General features: G+C 51.2%; 1 protein-coding gene across 13 annotated transcripts in view; it reads left to right on the top strand.

Annotated features, from left to right (window-relative positions):
* DNM2 (dynamin 2) overlaps window positions 1–18,485 on the top strand; it is an 84,554-nt gene that overhangs the window by 12,845 nt on the left and 53,224 nt on the right. For all 13 annotated transcript variants that reach the window (XM_047702439.1, XM_047702492.1, XM_047702380.1 and 10 more), the window contains exon 2: window positions 17,166–17,239. In XM_047702439.1, coding sequence (XP_047558395.1) covers window positions 17,166–17,239 — 74 coding nt within the window. The remainder of the gene's footprint in view (window positions 1–17,165; window positions 17,240–18,485) is intronic.

Genomic DNA, 18,485 nt, shown 5'->3' with positions numbered 1-18,485 from the left:
TCGCCGCCAGCGCGATCAGCAGACAGAGCACCTGCAGTCCCCCCCAAGAGTCCCCCGTGCCCTCCCCACCCTGTGCACCTGGCACTTGAGGATGAGGATGGGCTCTCCACCCCGTGGTCTTGCCTTTTCCAGAATCTTAGGTAAATGAGCCCACGCGGCTTCTGAGTCCGCCGTGTCTTCCTCTGTGTAGCACGCTGGAGGACCATCCGGGCTGAAGGCAACTGCCCTTCGGTCCTTTTTCTTGCTGGGGGCGGTATTTCATGATGTGGCCGGGCCACGGTCTGCTGATCTGTTCACCCGCTGAAGGCCGGTGCATTGTCTCCAGTTCTCGGCGACGGTGAATAATGCTGCTGGAAACACGTGTGCTCCTGGCTCTGTGTGGCTCATGAGTCAGGTACATTTTGAGTTAATTTATGTAGGACTTAGGAGATACAGATGGAGGTTAAGATTCTTTTGCATATGAGTGTCCAATTGTGTCAGTACTCCCTTCCTTCCTTCCTTCTTCCTTCCTCTTTTTCTCTCCTTCTTTTTCTCTCCCTCCGTCCCTCCCTTACTTGTTCTCTTCTGGCTCTACTAGGCTCCTCACTGTTCCTCAAAGCTGTGAAACAGGGTCCTACCTCAGGACCTTTGCACATATGCTCTTCCTCTGCCTTGAAGGCCCGTTCCTTGAGATAACCTGATGGATCACTTGTCACCTCCACCTGTGGTCAGCTCTCCTCCTCCACAGGCCCTGCCTGGCCCCACTGCTAAAACGCCTCCGTCTTGTTACCTCATCCTCTTGCCCTGCTTGTTTTCTCTTGGAAGCCCTCGTCACTCCCTGTCATGGTTCTACCCGTTTACTTGGTTTATTGTCCATCTCCACCCAGTAGAAGGTCGGTGCCCTGCTGCCAGGGCCTTGCTCTCGGGGGTGCCCCTGCCCTTTGTATGGTGCCCAGTGCATATTAGTTGTTCTAGAATGCCCTCTCCTCCTCGTAAACAAGCCGTGCATCTCAGTCGCTAACAGGTACTCCCTCAGCAAAGGCAGCCGGCCTGCTGCGGGCCCCGCTCCGACCTGGGCTGCCCCTCTGCTGTCGCCCCTTGGAGTCAGGCACCCACTGGGCAGGCATGCCACCCGGAGACGGAGGCTGTGACTAAGATCAGGGTCATGGAGGGGATAAGGCCGGAGGAGGGCAGGATGAGGCCAAGCCACAGTCAGAGGCCTGGGCCTTTCTGGGAGGGTTTGTGTGGGTTGGCAGTGGTTTTTATCCCTTTTTCTTTTTTTTTTAAGATTTATTTATTTATTTGAAAGAGAGAGAGCGAGCGAGTGAGCAGCAGGAGGGGCTGTTCCACCAACTGAGCCGCCTAGGCCCCCAGCAGTGGTTTTTATAGATGATGGACTTGCTCCCTTCTTGGTACTTGGGCTGCTCTCCTGCTTTTTGTTTTATTTTTTTTTAATTAATTATTTATTTATTTGACAGAGATCACAAGTAGGCAGAGAGGCAGGCGGAGAGAGAGGGCGAAGCAGGCTCCCTGCCGAGCAGAGAGCCCAATGTGGGGCTCCATCCCAGGACCCTGAGATCATGACCTGAGCCGAAGGCAGAGGCTTTAACCCACTGAGCCACCCAGGCACCCCGTGACTCTTTTTTTTTTTTTTTAAAGATTTTATTTACTTACTTGCGAGAGAGAAAGAATGAGAGAGAGCATGAGAGGCAAGAATGTCAGAGGGAGAAGCAGGCTCCCCGAGGAGCAGAGAGCCCGATGTGGGACTCGATCCCGGGACTCTGGGATCATGACCTGAGTCCAAGGCAGTCGGTTAACCAACTGAGCCACCCAGGTGTCCTTTTGTTTGAAGATTTTGCTTATTTATTTCTCAGAGAGAGAGAGAGTGAGAGAGTGAGTGAGCACAAACGGGGAGTGGCAGAGGCAGAGGGAGAAGCAGGCTCCCCGCTGAGCAGAGAGCCTGATGTGGGGCTTAATCCCAGGACCCCAGGATCATGACCCGATCTGCGAGCAGATGCTTCACTGACTGAGCCACCCAGGTGTCCCGAGCATGCAACTCTTGATCTTGGGTTGTGAGTTTGAGCCCTGCGTTGGGTGTAGTAAGACTTTAGTTAAAAAGTAAAGTCTTGGGCGCCTGGGTGGCTCAGTGGGTTAAGCCGCTGCCTTCGGCTCAGGTCATGATCCCAGGGTCCTGGGATCGAGTCCCGCATCGGGCTCTCTGCTCAGCAGGAAGCCTGCTTCCCTTCCTCTCTCTCTGCCTGCCTCTCTGCCTACTTGTGATCTCTCTCTGTCAAATAAATAAATAAAATCTTTAAAAAAAAAAAAAAAAGTAAAGTCTTAAAGTGTACTGTCAGGTGATTTTTAGCATCTTCATGGAGTTGTGTGGCAATCACCACTGTCTAATTTCAGAACCTTTTCATGTCCCCAAAAGAAGCTCTGTCCTCACCAGCAGTCACTCCCCACATCCCCCCACCAACTCCCAACCACTAATTTGCTTTCTATGAATTTGCCTGCTCTGGACGTTTTGTATTGATGGAATCGTACACAATGTGGTTTTTGTTTCTGGCTCCTTGCACTTTGTACTGTGTGTTCAAGGTTCATCCTTGCTATTGCATGAATCAAAACTCCAGTCCTTTTCATGACTGAATAATATTCCATGGCACGGATTATGACCCCTTGTGTTTACCTGTTCCTCAGCTGATAAACATTTGGGTCATTTCTACTTTTTGGCCATCAGGAATAGCGCTGCTGTGAACATTTGTGTACAGGTTTCCATGTGCACATGTGTTCATTTCTTTTGAGTCTCTTTGTAGGACTGGAATTGCTGAACCATGTGGTAATCTTTTTTTTTTTTAAGATTTATTTGTTTATGTGACAGAGATCACAAGTAGGCAGAGAAGCAGGCAGAGAGAGAAGAGGAAGCAGGCTCCCTGCTGAGCAGAGAGCCTGACACGGGGCTCGATCCCAGGACCCCGGGATCATGACCCGAGCCAAAGGCAGAGGCCTTAACCTACTGAACCTTCCAGGCGCCCCCCCATGTGGTAATCCTTATGGTCAACTTAAACCTTGAGAAACTTCCAGTTTTCCCTAGTGGCTGTCCCATTTTACCGTGGACCAGCACTGTAGGAGGGTTTCGATTTCTCCACATCTTTGTCGACACTTGTTATTATCTGTCTTTTTGAATTTAGCTTTGTAGTGGGTATGAAGTGGTATTTTGCTCTGGTTTTAAATTTTCATTTCCCAATGACTGATGAATTTTCATGTGCTTAATTACCATTTTTCTACCTTCTTTGTAGACATGTCAATTCAAACCCTTTATCCTTTTTTAAATTGGGTTTTTTGTCTATTGTTGGTTTATGAAAGTTCTTTATATCTTGTATCAAGACCAATCTCTTATGAGCTATGTGATTTGCAAATACCTTCTCCCATTGAGTTGTCCTTTTACTTTCTTGATAGCGTCCTTAGAAGAAGACAAATTTTGGGGCGCCTGGGTGACTCAATGGCCTCTGCCTTTGGCTTAGGTCATGATCCCAGAGTCCTGGGATCGAGTCCTGCAGCAGGCTCTCTGCTCAGCAGGAAGCCTGCTTCCCCTTCTCTCTGTCTGCCTCTCTGCCTACTTATGATCTCTTTCTCTGTCAAATAAATAAATAAAATTAAATTTAAAAAAAAAGAAGACAAATTTTATTTTGATGAAATCCCATCCCTGTATTGTTGTTTTGTCACTTAACGGTTTTGGTGTCGGATCTGAGAAACTGTTGTTCAATCCATGAGGGTCATGAAGATTTAGTCCTGTATTTTCTTTTATAAATTTTTTTTTCCCATATTTTTTGCCACCTGAGTCTAAGACTCCTATGCTTTCTAAACTGGTTATGGAGCAGGTTAGAGTGACACGAGGGCACCTGTCAACCTCAAGAAAAATTCCCGTGCAGTGAGATACACTGTAAAACACCACAACATCCCAGCCCAGTGCCACACCCCACTCAAGTATTAATTTGGCTTGAGAAACCCAAGGCTCATCTGAAGAAATGGTATCCTTAAGTTTCAGATAATTGAGCAGTCCACCTTTTGGGTACGACGGTGGTCACAGAACCTGTAGATCTTAAAAAAAAAAAAGTCAAAATCCTACGAAAACAACCTAAAATTACATTGGTTGTTATGGGGAATGTTTCAGTTAGACAAAGTCATTTTAAGAAGTGCACTTGAAAGCAAGCATTGCCACATTGAACGAACAGAATTGGATGCCTATTTTTTTTTTCATCCCTGTTCCCCGCCCCTGCCCCCCGCCCACCTCTGGCAACTACTGTTCTCTGTATCTGAGTTTGGCAGGTTTTTCTGTTTGTTTGTTTAAGATTTCACATCTAAGACAGATCAGACAGCGATTTTCTTTCTCTGTCTTATTTCACTTGGCATAATGCCGTCAGGATCCATCCCTGTTGTCAAAAATAGCAAGATTTCATTCTTTTTTTTAATGACTGAATAATATTCCAGTGTGTGTACGTATACCACAATTCACAATTTCTTTATCCATTCATCTGTTGATGGACATGTAGGTTATTTCCATATCTTAGTTATTGTAAATACTCTTGTTATATTTTCTTTTAACTATGTTATAGTTTTCGGACTTACCATTGAGGTCTGTGATCCATTCTGAGTCAATTTTTATATATCTTGTGAGGTAGGAGTTCAACTTCATTCTTTTGCATGTGGCTGTCCGGTAGACCCAGTACTATTCATTGAAAAGATTTATTTATTCATTTATTTATTTTAAAAGATTTTATTTATTTATTTGAGAGAGAGAGAAAGGGAGAAGCAGGCTCCCAGGGAGCCTGATGCAGGGCTCGATCCCAGGACCATGAAATCATGACTTGAGCCATCCAGGTGCCCCTGTTGGAAAGATTTAGATCTATTTGGGGAGTACTGCCATCTTAACAATATTAAGTTTTCCAGTCTGTAAATACTGGATGTCTTTTCACTTATTTAGGTTTTTGTGTTGTTTTTGGTGGATTCTGTAGCGGTTTCTATAGACACGATCATGTCATCTTTGAATAGTTTGCTTCTTCCTTTGGATGTACTTTTTTTTTTTTTTTTTTCCTGTCTTATTGCCTTGGCTAGAACCTCCAGACAATACTGAATAGAAGTGAGAGTGGAGGGGTGCCTGGGTGGTTCAGTGGGTTAAAGCCTCTGCCTTCGGCTCAGGTCATGATCTCAGGGTCTTGGGATCGAGCCCCACATCCGGCTCTCTGCTCGGCGGGGAGTCTGCTTCCCCTCCTCTCTCTCTCTGCCTGCCTCTCTGCCTACTTGTGATCTCTCTGTCTGTCAAATAAATAAATAAAATCTTTAAAAAGAAAAAAAAAAAGAAGTGGGAGTGGATATCCTTGTCTTGTTCTTGATCTTAGAGGGAAAGCTTTAAGTGCTTTACCATTAGTAGGATGTTAGCAGTAGGTTTTGTGTAAATGCCCTCTATCAGGTTGAGATAAATTCCCTTCCGTTCCTAGTTTGTTGAGTGTTTTTATCGTGAAAGGGTGTTGGATTTTATCAAATGCCTTTTCTGCATCTGTTGAGATCATGGTATAATTTTGTCGTTTACTCTTCATATGGTGTGTTGCATTGATTGATTTTGCATTTTTGGACGGTTCCGGCATTCCTGTGATAAATCTTACTTGGCTCCGGTGCATAATCCTTTTTATATGTTGTGGGATTTGGCTTACCCGTATTTGTTTTGAGGATTTTTCCGGTCTGTATTCGTAAGAAATATTAGTCTGTTTTCTTGTCATGTTTTTGTCTAGCTTTGGTCTCAGGATAATGCTGGCCTCATAGGACCAGTTAGGAAGTGTTCCTTCCTCTCTTATTTTTTGGCAGAGGTTGTGAAGGCTCTGTTAAAACTTCTCCACCCCCCCCCCAAAGATTTTATTTATTTATTTGACACAGAGAGAGAGAGCACAAGTAGGCAGAGAGGCAGGCAGAGAGAGAAGGGGAAGCAGGCTCCCTGTGGAGCAGAGAGCCCGATGCGGGGCCCGATCCTAGGACCCTGGGATCATGACCTGAGCCGAAGGCAGAGGCTTTAACCCACTGAGCCACCCAGGAGCCCCTTAAATTTTTCTTTTTTTTTAAATTTCTAAATGTTAAAGCTTTATTGAGGTATAATTGGCATAGAACAACCTGTATAGTCTGTATGTCTGTCTTTTTAAATTTTAAGTAACTTATTTAAAAACTTTTAAAGGTTTTATTTATTTCAGAGGAAGAGAGAGAGCGTAGGAGAGAGCGCAAGTGGGGGAGACAGGCTGAGGGAGAGGGGAAGCAGGCTCCCTGTGGAGCAGAGAGCCCGATGCGGGGCCCGAGCCCTGGACCCTGGGATCATGACCTGAGCCAAAGGCAGACGCTTAACCCGCTGAGCCACCCAGGTGCCCTATTTTTTATTTTCTTTTTAAAGATTTTATTGTATTTTATTTTATTTACTTTAAAGATTTATTTACTTGAGAGAGAGTGAGCGAGAGAGGGGGAGAGAGAATGTGCAGGAGCCGGGGAGGGGCAGAGAAGCAGACTCCCCACTGAACAGGAAGCCCGATGCAGGACTTGATCCCGGGACCCTGGGATCATCACCTGAGCCAAAAGCAGACACTTAACTGCCTGAGCCACCCAGATGCCCTGAATATTTTATTTTTAAGTGATATGTACACCCAGTCTGGGGCTGGAACTCACAACCCCGATTAAGAATCACATGCTCTCTGGGGCACCTGGGTTAGAGCCTCTGCCTTCGGCTCGGGTCATGGTCCCAGGGTCCTGGGATCGAGCCCCGCATCGGGCTCTCTGCTCTGTGAAGAGCCTGCTTCCTCCTCTCTCTCTGCTTGCCTCTCTGCCTACTTGTGATCTCTGTCAAATAAATAAATGGGAAAAAAAAAAAAAAAGAATCACATGCTCTCTGATGGGCCTGCCAGGCGCCCATCTTTTTTTTTTTTTTTTTTTTTTTTAAGATTTATTTATTAGCGAGTGTGGGAGAGAGGCAGAAGGAGAGAGAGGATCTCAAGCAGACTGCCCACTGAGCAGGGAAACCCAGTGTGGGGCTCCATGTCACAACACATGAGATCATGACCTGAGCTAAAACCAGGAGTCAGACACACCCAACTGACTAAGCCACCCAGCATCTTCCTGTCCTTTTTTTTTTTTTTTTTTCCTAAATATAGGTACCTTGGGACGCCTAGGTGGCTGACTCCGTAAAGTGTCTGCCTTTGGCCCAGGTCATGGTCCCTGGGTCTTGGGATCGAGTCCCCCATTGGCTCCTTGCTCAGCGGGAGCCAGCTTCTCCCTCTGCCTGCCCTGCTGCTGCCCATGCCTGTACCCCCACTCCCGCCACTCTCTCTCTGACAAAGAAATAAATAAAATCTTTTTTTTTATATATATTTTTAAAGATTTTATTTATTTATTTGACAGAGAGAGAGATCACAAGTAGGCAAAGAGGCTGGCAGGAGAGAGAGAAGGAAGCAGGCTTCCCGCTGAGCAGAGAGCCCGATGTGGGACTCGATCCCAGGACCCTGAGATCATGACCTGAGCCGAAGGCAGAGGCTTAACCCACTGAGCCACCCAGGTGCCCCAAGAAATAAATAAAATCTTAAAAAAACATACATAGGTGCCTACATCTATAAAATTTCCTCTGCATACTGCTTTTACTGAAGCCTGTAAGTTTTGGCCTGTATGTTGTGCTTTCATTTTCTTTCTTTTTTTTTTTTTTTTTTAAGATTTTATTTATTTATTTGACAGAGAGAGATCACAAGTAGACGGAGAGGCAGGCAGAGAGAGAGAGAGAGGGAAGCAGGCTTCTTGCTGAGCAGAGAGCCCGATGTGGGACTCGATCCCAGGACCCCGAGATCACGACCTGAGCCGAAGGCAGCGGCTTAACCCACTGAGCCACCCAGGCGCCCCGAGTGTGCTTTCATTTTCATTCATCTCAAAGTATTTTTAATTTCCATTACGTTTCCGTCTTTGACTCCCTGGTTGTTCAGGAATGTGTTGTTATTAATTTCCACGTACTTGTGAATTTCCCCAAATTTCCTTCTGTTACTGATTTCTCATTCCATCCCACGGTGGCCAAAGAACATACTTTGTGTGATTTTTTTCAGTCCCTTGACATTTATGAGTCTTGTTTTATGGCCTAACCTTCATACAGCCTAGCCTGGAGAATGTTCCATGTGCCCTTGATAAGAATGTGTGTTCTGCTGGTGTTGGGTGGAGGGTTCTCTGCAGGCCTGGTAGATCTCATTGGTTTATGCTGGCGTCGATGTGTTCTGTTTCCTCGTTGATCTTTTGCCCGGTGTTCTGTCCTTGATTGAGGATGGGGTATTGACATCTCCCTGCGACTGCTGTTGACTTGCCTGTTTCCCTGGTCTCGTGCTCTCTTTGCTTCTGCTTGCTGGGCCTCAGTCCAGCCCAGCCCGACTCAGTCCACTTGTTCTCTTGCGTGAGCTTTTAGTTTCCCCCTCCAGACCGGGCCTTGGGGTGAGGCGACAGGCCTGTGCGTCTGCTGTGCCCAGGGCTGATCCCTGGAAGGGGATTGCTGGGTCGGAGTGGGAGCTGACTTAGAATCATCTTGCCAGGCCTGCCAGGAAAGACTGTGCCAGGGTCCTTCTTGAGGTGCCAAGGAAGGTCTTCCTGTCTGCCATCTCCCTCATCAACCAGTCTGCTGCGATAGGGCCCTAGATGTGCCAGGCACCGGGCTTCATGTGACTTGTCCTAATCCTGCTGACAGCCTGACGGGGAGGGCGGGGTTACCATCCCCATCTTCCAGATGGAGAAACCGAGAACTGGACAAGGGAAGGCCCTTGTTCAGGTCTCTCGGCGAGGCTGTGGCTGAGCTGTCCAGCTGCAGCCTCTGTGCTCTCCACTGTCATGATCTCCTGGCCACTTTGTACCTGCAGGGAGCTGTGACTGGCCGTCCCATCTTCAGAGTTCAGCTTTGTTTCTGGTGTGGTGACCAGGGTGGTGCCGGCAGGTGGGGAATGAAGCCTATTGGGTTGGTGCGTCACTGGTTGGTGTTGGTGGGAAGGGATTGCTGTTAGCTTAGGTGGCTTTGACCTAGGTGACCAAAACTCTCTAGGTTCAGTTTCTTCATCTGAGAAGTGGGGTTGGTGAGTGTCCCTGAAGGTGAAGGCGGAACAGAGACTACTGTGTACAGAGCTTATCTTTGTGCTGTGTTGTGTGCAGCCTGGAGATGCTAGCCCCTCTTACATGCGCTTCTCAGCACCTGTCATGTGCCAGGTGCCGTGCTGGGTGCAGGGGAGCAGGCCGTGAACAAAGCAGATGGTTTAGAATGGGGACCAGTACGCAGGAAGGAAGCATGGAGAGGGGACAGAGCCCAGCCTGGCGAAGCGCTCAGGGGACCTCTCCCTGCAGGTGACATCCAGCCAGTGTCTGAAGAAAGAGTGGAGGGCTCTTTGGGGGCATCTGGAGGCAAAGGAGCCCAGAAGGAGACTGAAGTTAGATGTCCGTGGGGCCCGGAGGCGGGAGCTGGGGGAGCCAGCAGAGAATGGCAGGGAGGTGATGGGGCACTAGTGTTGGGCCTTGTGGGCTGCAGGAAGGACGTTGGTTTTGTCCCAGGTTTGCTGGAAGCCACTGGTGGGTTTTAAGCATGTGGGTAGCGTGATCTGACTTGTGGTTTGCAAAGCTCTCCCTGGCTGCCGGGCTGGGAACACACGGGGCAGGGCAAGGGTGGGACACGGAGGGCTGGGGAGCTGGCACCCAGGGGACTCAGCCTAAGGGGTTTGGGACCGAGCAGGGGACGGGGATATCTTCGGGTGTGTTAAAGACAGATCGGCTGTTGGGGTGAGAAAGGCATGGCCAGAGAAAGGGTGGTAAGGCCATCCTGTCTTGTGTGACACCCTCTGTCTGGAAGACATCTGGGAGAGGCTCTGGGGAGGGGACTGGGGAGGACGCACACCCATTCTCCTACTTGAAGAAGGAGCCTGCAAGGAGGATGGTTCTGGGATGCTGGGAGTGTGGTGGGGCACTGCCTGGCTTTCTTTTCTCTTTACCAGCAGCCTCCCTCTGGCTCAGTTGCGCCCCCCGTGCGGTGACATGCGCAGAACTAGGGATCCATGTGTGGCCAGCCAGGCCCTAGAGATGCAGTGGGGACTCACTTATGCCCCAGCACCTGCACTGTCTTCTCCTGTCCCCGCCACACCCCATTTTATAGACGAGGAGGCTAGGCCCAGGATGTGAGTAACCTTGTTGCCAAGGTCACACAGCTGGCATGCAGCTGGGATGGCTGCGTCACCCAGGCTTTCTGCTGCAGGGTGAGCAGTGAGGATGCTCAGGTGACCCCCAGGAGGGCAGACTCAAGAGCTTGGGTCCCCAAATGCCAGTGGTTTTTCTGTCAACTGTGAAAATTCTTCTTGGCCAACGGGTTGCTTTGGTGCTTCTCAGAACAACTGAAAAGTTAAAAATTAATATATACCTATCTTTAAAGATTTTATTTATTTTTGAGAGAGAGAGAGTGCACAAGCAGGGGGAGCAGCAGAAGGAGAAGGAGAAGCAGGCTCCCCATTGAGCAAGGAGCCCAATGTGGGGCTTGATCCTAGAATCCTGGGACCATGACCTAAGCCAAAGGCAGACAAATACTTACCGAGCCACCTAGGCGCCCCCAGAATTAATGTTTACCTGTTACAAAAGTTGTAAAAAAAGTCACGGAAGACCGAAATTCAAGTCAAGTTAGAAACTTAAAACAAAGTTTTTCCACTTGCCTTCCATACATGACTTCCATCAAAGGCTCCGTGTCCCCTCCAAGTTTGTTGTCCCCACACAGGCAGGAATGTGCACAGGCATTAAAAGAAGTTTGGAGGACACAATTCTGTGCATCACACTTTGCTTTCGGCACTGTGGCCTGGATTGCGTCTTGGGCCAACTCCAAGATTGATTTAGCCAGTGCCATGCTGATGGACATCTAGGTGGTTAGCAGATTTCACTCTGGAAAGCACTGCCACAGCGAGAGGCCATCCTTTTTTCTTTTAAGATTTTATTTATTTGACAGAAATCACAAGTAGGCAGAGAGGCAGGCGGGGGGGTGGGGGGAAGGAGGCTCCCCATTGAGCAGAGAGCCCAACACAGGGCTCGATCCTAGAACCCTGAGACCATGACCTGAACCGAAGGCAGAGGCTTAACCCACTGAGCCACCCAGGTGTCCCGGGAGAGGCCATCCTTGCAGACCCATGGAGGAGATTGAAAACAGGGTGATGTGGAGTGGGGGTGTCAGCAAGGGACAGTTAAGACTCTCAGAAGAGTTGACATCTGAATTGAGTTCTGAGTGACCAGAGGAAGTCAAGATTGTGGAAAGGCTCAGAGGAGATGGTCATTCCAGGCAGGTGCTGAGTACGTGCAAAGGTCCTGCAGCAAAATTAGATTTGGCCTGTCTGCTGTACCTTGACCAGCAGTGTGGTTGAGGGAGTGAGTGAGGGTAGCAGTGAGGGTAGGGAGGTGATAGGGCAATTGCTCAGGGCCTTGGAGGCCATCAGGAGCCCTTTGGAGCCAAGGAGGGTCATGGTCAGATTCATATCGTGTCCAGTTTTCCCTTGATTGTATAGGGCAAATGGTTTCTTTTGGGTAACATGGTAAGAACTTTGCAAACCCCTCAAACTACCATCTGAGGCAGGTGACATTATCCCCACTTTACAAATGAGGAAACTGAGGCACAGAAAGGTGACCAGACCTGGGCGCCTGGGTGGCTCAGTTGGTTAAGTGACAGCCTTCGGCTCAGGTGGTGATCCTGGAGTCCTGGGGTCGAGTCCCGCATGGGCCTCCCTGCCCAGCGGGGAGTCTGCTTCTCCCTCTGATCCTCCCCGCTCTCCTACTCTCTCTCTCTTTCTCATTCTCTCCCTCTCAAATAAATAAATAAAGTCTTTAAAAAAATAAATAAAGGTGACCAGACCTGCACAGATAGTCCAGAAAAGAATTGGGAGTGCCTGGATTGATTCCAGCTGGGGTCTGAGAGACCCAAGAGCCACGGCTGCTCGTCTCCATGGGCCACTTCTTCTGGCCTGGCCTCCAGATGAGACCTTGGAGCAGGTGACCCTGTGGCCGAGAGCCAAGGGTGGGGCAGGTTCTGGAACCTCAGGATTGCTGAGTAGGGAGGAGGCTGCTTGGGATTTGTGAAGGGGAGGCACCTGGAGTGGGATTGGCAAAGTCAACAGCACTGCCCACCCCCCATCTGAGCCTCAGTCTCATTGGACAGTGGCACATTTGGTCCCACATCCCACAGACATTGGTCACCTGCCTCATGCCTGGCTCGCTGTTGAGAGCTGAGGAGAGGGTGGGAGGGAAGGGACAGACCACCGTTCTATGGACAAATGAGTAAATTGGAAGGTGCCAGTCATGAGAAGAATTGAGAATTAAACCGATGGCATATAACAGAGCAGGACCTCATAATCAGGGGTGCCAAGCAGTGGGTGCAGAAGAGGTAGTTTAGCCGGGAGTTGCTAGTTGGCCCTGTGGATGTTGTAGGGAGAGTGTTTGAGGCTGAGGGAGTAGTCAGTGCAAAGGCCCTGAGTCAGGAACCTACCTTTTTTGGGGGGATGTGTCAGAGAACAGTATAATGGGAGCTGAGTGAGTGAGGGACAGGGCTGGGATGGTGACTGGCAGGTCGTGCAGGGCCTTGTGGGCCTCAGAGAGGACTTGGGGTTTTACCCCGAGGGAGGTAGGAGCTTTGGGAAGCCTCTGAGCAGAGGGGGGGCGTGCTCTGACGTGGCATCCACAGGCATCCTGTGGGCACTCTGGGGGTGAGGGCGGGTAGCTGGAGAGTAGCCAGAGAGGCAGCAGCTGCGCTGGTCCGGGCAAGCACCGATGGCTTGCGTGATGGCCTTGGATGTGCAGAGAAGGGGGCCGGTTCATGCTCGCTGCGCAGGTGGAGCCAGCGGGGCTTGCTGCGGGGCGGGGTGGGTGGTGACGGCTGGACAGAGCCCTGGGTCTGCAGTCTCAGTCAGCCTGCCTGCCCCTTGCTGTGACCCCAAAGATACACTGGCACCTGCCTGGGGCCACTGAGTGTGGGCTGGGCTCTGGGTGACCAGTGGTTACTGTTGGATGGCATCCAGATGGGTGGTAATGAGGCAGGCACTGGCTGGGGACCATGGGGCATGTGGACTGGATGGTGAGGCTCCAGAGGCCAAGCGGTGAACTCTGCCTCTGTTCTAGCAGAACCACAGTGGAGGCCCTGGGGGGAATGAGGGTGATTGCAGGGGGGGGGGGTCTGCCTCATTGATATCCCACTTGTGTTCCCATCACAGCTCTGCTCCTTCCTCGCTGAGTTGCCTGGGCACGCCCTGAAACTCTGAGCCTTAGTTTGCCTACCTGGCCCTGGTATCATTCTTTTGGTGTTGCTAGAGGATTTGCTGAGATGTTGGCAGAGATGGGCTTAGAGCTGGGCTGGGGGACAGCCAGTGCTCCCCGTCTGGGCTCTTGTCAGCCTGAGAGAGTGAGTTGGGTACAAACAGGTCCCTCGAGCATGGGCCTCCTGCTGAGGGCTCTTCCCGTGGCTGGTGCTGTGCTGATGTCTCCTGGTCACACTGAGGCTTTGAGTGACCCCCACGAGGATATGGTGATGAGGAAGGGATCCCAGCCTCGGGCACTTGCTGAGGCTCCTGCCATCATGCTGCCCAGGTGAGGGGTGACCTGGGCACTTGCCAGCTCTGACTCATCCTCTGCTGGCTTATCTGTTTGTTTTCCCTCCCCTGGAAGGCCTCCACCTGCCCACTTGTCAGCCTGGGTTTTAAGCCTCCATTGTTCCCTCAGGCAGGCAACCCCGCCCATGTGGGGGGCTGGAAGCCAAGGGTTCCTGGTGGGATCTTAGGCTCTGTTCAAACAACAGTAAATAAACAGCTGGGGCTTCTGATCTGCCCCCTGGTGCCACCTCCTGTTGTGCCTTCCCCTCCCTGCTGGGCTTTGAACCCAGGCTGTCTGGCTCCAGAGCCCATATTCCTCTGGGCCATTCGCCAAACATTTAATGAGCACCTGCTCTACGCCAGGCACTGTTCTAGGTGCTGGAGATCCAATAGTGACCAAGCCAGGTGAAGTCATGTGCCGTCATAGGACTGGACTTCTGTTGAAGACCACGTTGTGGGAGTGAAAAGGGGTATATGTTTGGGAAGGAGGGGTGCAGCCCACTGCATCTGCCCACCTGTGGGTACGGAATATGTGAGGGGAGGGGTTTCTTAGCAGAGGGAGCAGTGCCTGCAGAGGCTGGAAACCAGAAGTACGGAAATTGCAGGCGTGGGATGGGGGTGGTGGGATGGGCAGGTAGAGGACCCTGTGAAATGTGGGATGGATCGAGTGACTTCTTCAGGAGGGAGGCTTGGATCCCTGGTCTTTGCTTTAGAGCAAACCTGGGAGGAACCCGGGAGGAGGATCGTGGGGCCAGGCCCGGGCCTGGTTTTCTTCCCAGGGGAAGGAAGCCCCAAGAGAGCTCCCACTGCCGCGTGTCAGAAAACCCTCTGGGTGGGCCTCGGGGCAGCCGGACAGGCCCCTCCTCACCGAGACTCTTGGGAATTTCTGGGGAGCTGCTCTTGTGGGGGGACTGTCCCAGCTGTGGGTGGTGTTGCTGCTCTTTCCACTCAGGAGTCTGAGAACTTCTGGAAACAGTCGGAGGAGTCCTGGGGCTCCTGGTGCTCCTGGGCTGGTATGTGAGGCCCTGTGCGCCTGCCCAGCATCATCCTTCAGCCTTCTCCCCCTCGGGCCGCGCCTCCTCTGTCCAGGCTGCAGCTCTAGTCATCCTTCCCACTCCCCACCAAGTCCCAGCCCCAGAAGGCTGCCTCCGCTGCATGTGCCCAGAGCGCTCAGGGCTCTCTCGGGCGGCATGCTGGTCCTCGTGTTCTGCTGAAGCTCTCATTGTCTGTTGTCTGTCGGGTTACCATTGTGCTCATGGTGCCTGGCCCCCCAGCCACGCCCAGAACAGTCACAGGACAGCGTGTGCTGATACCAGTGGCGGAAGGCTAGGCCGGGGCTGGGGAGATGCCAGCGGCTTTTGAGTCAGATGCGCGAGCCCAGAGGCGGGGTGAACTGGAGTTAGAGGACAGACCCCATGAATTTCAGTTCACAGTCCCACCACTCCCTGACACCTAGTGACCTTGTTTTTTGTTTTTTTGTTTTTTTTCTTTTTTAAATAAATGCATACACTCAGGAAACCACCGGACAGATCAAGATAGAGGATGTTGTCATCCCAGAAAGTTCCTCGTGCCCCTTCTAATCAGTTCTCCAAAGGGAACCAACTGCTCTGATTTCTATCTCCAGAGACGAGTTTTGCCTGTTCAGGCCCACCCTCTGACTCAGCAGGAGAAATGGGGGTGTGTGTCTACGAGAGGCACGTGTGCAAATGTTCACAGCAGCTGTATTTGTAATGCCCCCAAATTGGAAAGACCCCAGATGTCCCATTAGCAAGAGAGCGGATAAGCAAACTGTGTCCCATCCATGCCACCGAACATGGGTCAGCAGGGAAAAAGGATCCTGTGTCGCTCACACATGCGGCACGGGAGGGATGTGTTCCCACGTTTCTGTATCGTTCCATCATGGACCCGTTGGGTTGCGTCGAAGAGGCAGAGTGGGAGATTATTCTGGCAAAAGACGCACACACTGTCACTACTGCTGTCGCTGATTCTGTGTTGGAGGGCCTGTGCTGATGGAGGATGCTGTGTCTCTGATATGCGAGGGGTCTCCCATCCCTGCCTCTCAGGTCTTTGCCTCTGAGCCAGGGGGTCAGGGGGCCTGGGGCTAGGGCCAAGGCCATGTGTGGTGCTTGAGGTTAACAGCCACCGGTGGGCCTGCCCTGCCCGGGGAGAGCCTGGCATCTGCCTCGAAGTGGCTTTGCTCTCCTGGAGACACTGGGCTGCCCCCTCTGGTGAGGGTCTTGGTGAAGAGCTGACTTTAGGGCCTGGTGAGCTGTTCCTGCCCTGCTGTTCCGCAGCCCTGCATGTGGCTCATTTCTTGTTTCTGCTTCTCTGAGGGGCCTTCTCTGACCATCCCAGGGGGGATGCCCCGTACCACTTGGCCTGTGTCCTGCCCAGATTGCAGTTGACCTAAACATTTATCTAGGCACACTCCTTGTTTGAAATTCTCCGAACCTAGAACCTTTCTCCATTTTTACATGAGACAACACAAGAATCCTCTGCATGGCTTTAATGATCTCTGAAAGTCCCCCTTCTACTCCAGTGCCCCCCTGGATCCCTGCTCTTTGACTTTCCTTTCTCACTGGTCCAGAGTGCCTTCTGGTCGCCCTACTTGGCATGCATCCACATTGCTAGTGTAAGCAGGTGTGGGTGGTGCCCATTTCTTTCTTTTTTTTTTTTTTAAAGATTTTATTTATTTATTTGACAGAGAGAGATCACAAGTAGACGGAGAGGCAGGCAGAGAGAGAGAGAGAGAGGGAAGCAGGCTTCTTGCTGAGCAGAGAGCCCGATGTGGGACTCGATCCCAGGACCCTGAGATCATGACCTGAGCCGAAGGCAGCGGCTTAACCCACTGAGCCACCCAGGCGCCCGGTGGTGCCCATTTCTGTAGTGAAATATACAGGATACATTTTTTATTTCACTGTTTTATCGAGGGATTGTTTCTGTATTAGGAAATCTACCCGTTTCAAATGCAGTGATATTTTTAGTAAATTTACAGTAAATATTAGTAAGTTGACCACCACAGTCAAGTTTTAGAACGTGTCCAGCATCCCAGCATCCCAGAAATCTCCCTCCTTGTTTCCCACCCCTGGGCAAGCACTGATCTACTTCCTGCCTATATTGATTGGTCTTTTTGGGACGTGAAACATCATATTTTGTCATCAACTACTTTTGTTTCATTTTCCTATCATACATATGGCATTATATCAATGTATAACGTGCACATCGGAAATGTACAGATTTCTTTGAGGTGTGGCGGACGTTGTTCAAATATCTGTCCATGAAAGAGCTCTTTGGGCAGGCTGGGGCTGGAGCGCTGGCAGCCAGAGGGACTCGGTACCACTCATCAGCAGCCTTCATTCCAGTCCCTCCTCTGCCCCTTGTGGCTTCGTGACCCTCCGAGGTCAGAGCGTTTCCCAGTGCTGGGCTGGGACTGGTGTCTTTGCCGACGTTGCCCCACTCGCAAGACGGGATTGCCCCACATCTGTGGTCACACTTCCTGCCTTGCAAGCCAGCCGCGTGAGTAACTTCTGTCCTTTTCCCCTCCCACAGGGACTTCCTTCCCCGAGGTTCAGGAATCGTCACCCGGCGACCTCTCATTCTGCAGCTCATCTTCTCAAAAACAGGTACAGTGGGACAGCTCACCGCTGCAGCAGGAAATGAGTGTGGACGTGGCGCCTGGCAGGAGTGAGGGGGCCGATGGCGGCGTCCAGGGTCTTGGGCTGTCATTTGGGCTTGAATTCATGGTCTCCACGTGGGTAGCATAGTTGAAGCACAGTTCGGTGAACACCCACGCCTCATATCCTCCATTGTGACCAGGCCGCTAGTCGCCACGTTTGCTGGCTACACTGTGGATAACACATTTTCGCTGAACGCTTTCAAAATCAGTAGCAGACATTGTGACACGTCGACCCAGAATACTTCAGTGAGCCTCCCCTTGCACTAAGGACACCTTCCTACAGTCATAGAGCCTCACCCAAGGAAAGTCATCATTTCTGCCTGGTATCTGATGCGCAGGCCATACTCATGTTGCCAGTTGTCCCCCGAGATATCTCCCCTGGCTAGTTTTCCAGCTGCTCTGATCAGTCCCCTCCTACACTCCGTTGTCCCATCGCCTCTTTTCCTTAGAGCAGCATCACCGCTGTGTCTGTTTTGATGACGACGTTGGCTTTGGGGAGAGGCCCATCCTCTGAATATAGAATGGCCGGTGTAGATTTTTTTTCTGTCTTCGCCTGGGTGGCCCCGTTTATTTCTGTTCTTTCCATACAAGTCTGGCATGAGGTGGGCATGTCTTCCAGCATAAAACCTGCTGAGGTCTTCTTGAAAAGCACCTCGGGTCAGAAGCTAGAAGGGGACTGGGGAGCTCTCGGGGGCATGGCCTTGCCTCCCTCCAGAGCCCCCTCCAGAGCCCCGAGTGGCTTCCGTGCCTGGAATATTGGCCTTGGTTGGGTCAGTGTTCAGAGGGCGCCAGGCTCACCGCACGGCCAGGTTAGACACACCCGTGCCAGGAAGGCAGCTGACACACCCCCATTTTACCGGTAAACTGAAGCTTAACCAGGCCACCTGCCTTTACACGGGACACCCCACACAGGATGGGCGTCACCCAGTCAGATCTCAGTCCCTCCCCTGTGTGGCGCCCCAGTCACGTGCTCTCATTTTCATCCTCTGACTCCGCCCAGCCCACCTGCGAGGGGGCGTGACTCCAGTGCGAGGCCGTAGCCGATTGGCCCTCACTTCTTCCCTGTGAGCCTTGCCGTGTCATAGGCCACAGGCGGCCAGTAAGTGTCCAATCAGCTGGGCCAAGACTGTCGGTAGCAGAGCCGGGGCTTTCGGATGGCAGTGCGGCAGAGAGTCACAGAAGGCTTGGCCCAG

Source organism: Lutra lutra, chromosome 1, assembly GCF_902655055.1.
Source record: "Lutra lutra chromosome 1, mLutLut1.2, whole genome shotgun sequence".
Classification (NCBI taxonomy): Eukaryota; Metazoa; Chordata; class Mammalia; order Carnivora; family Mustelidae; genus Lutra; species Lutra lutra.
This window is presented reverse-complemented; position numbering and strand designations above follow the sequence as displayed.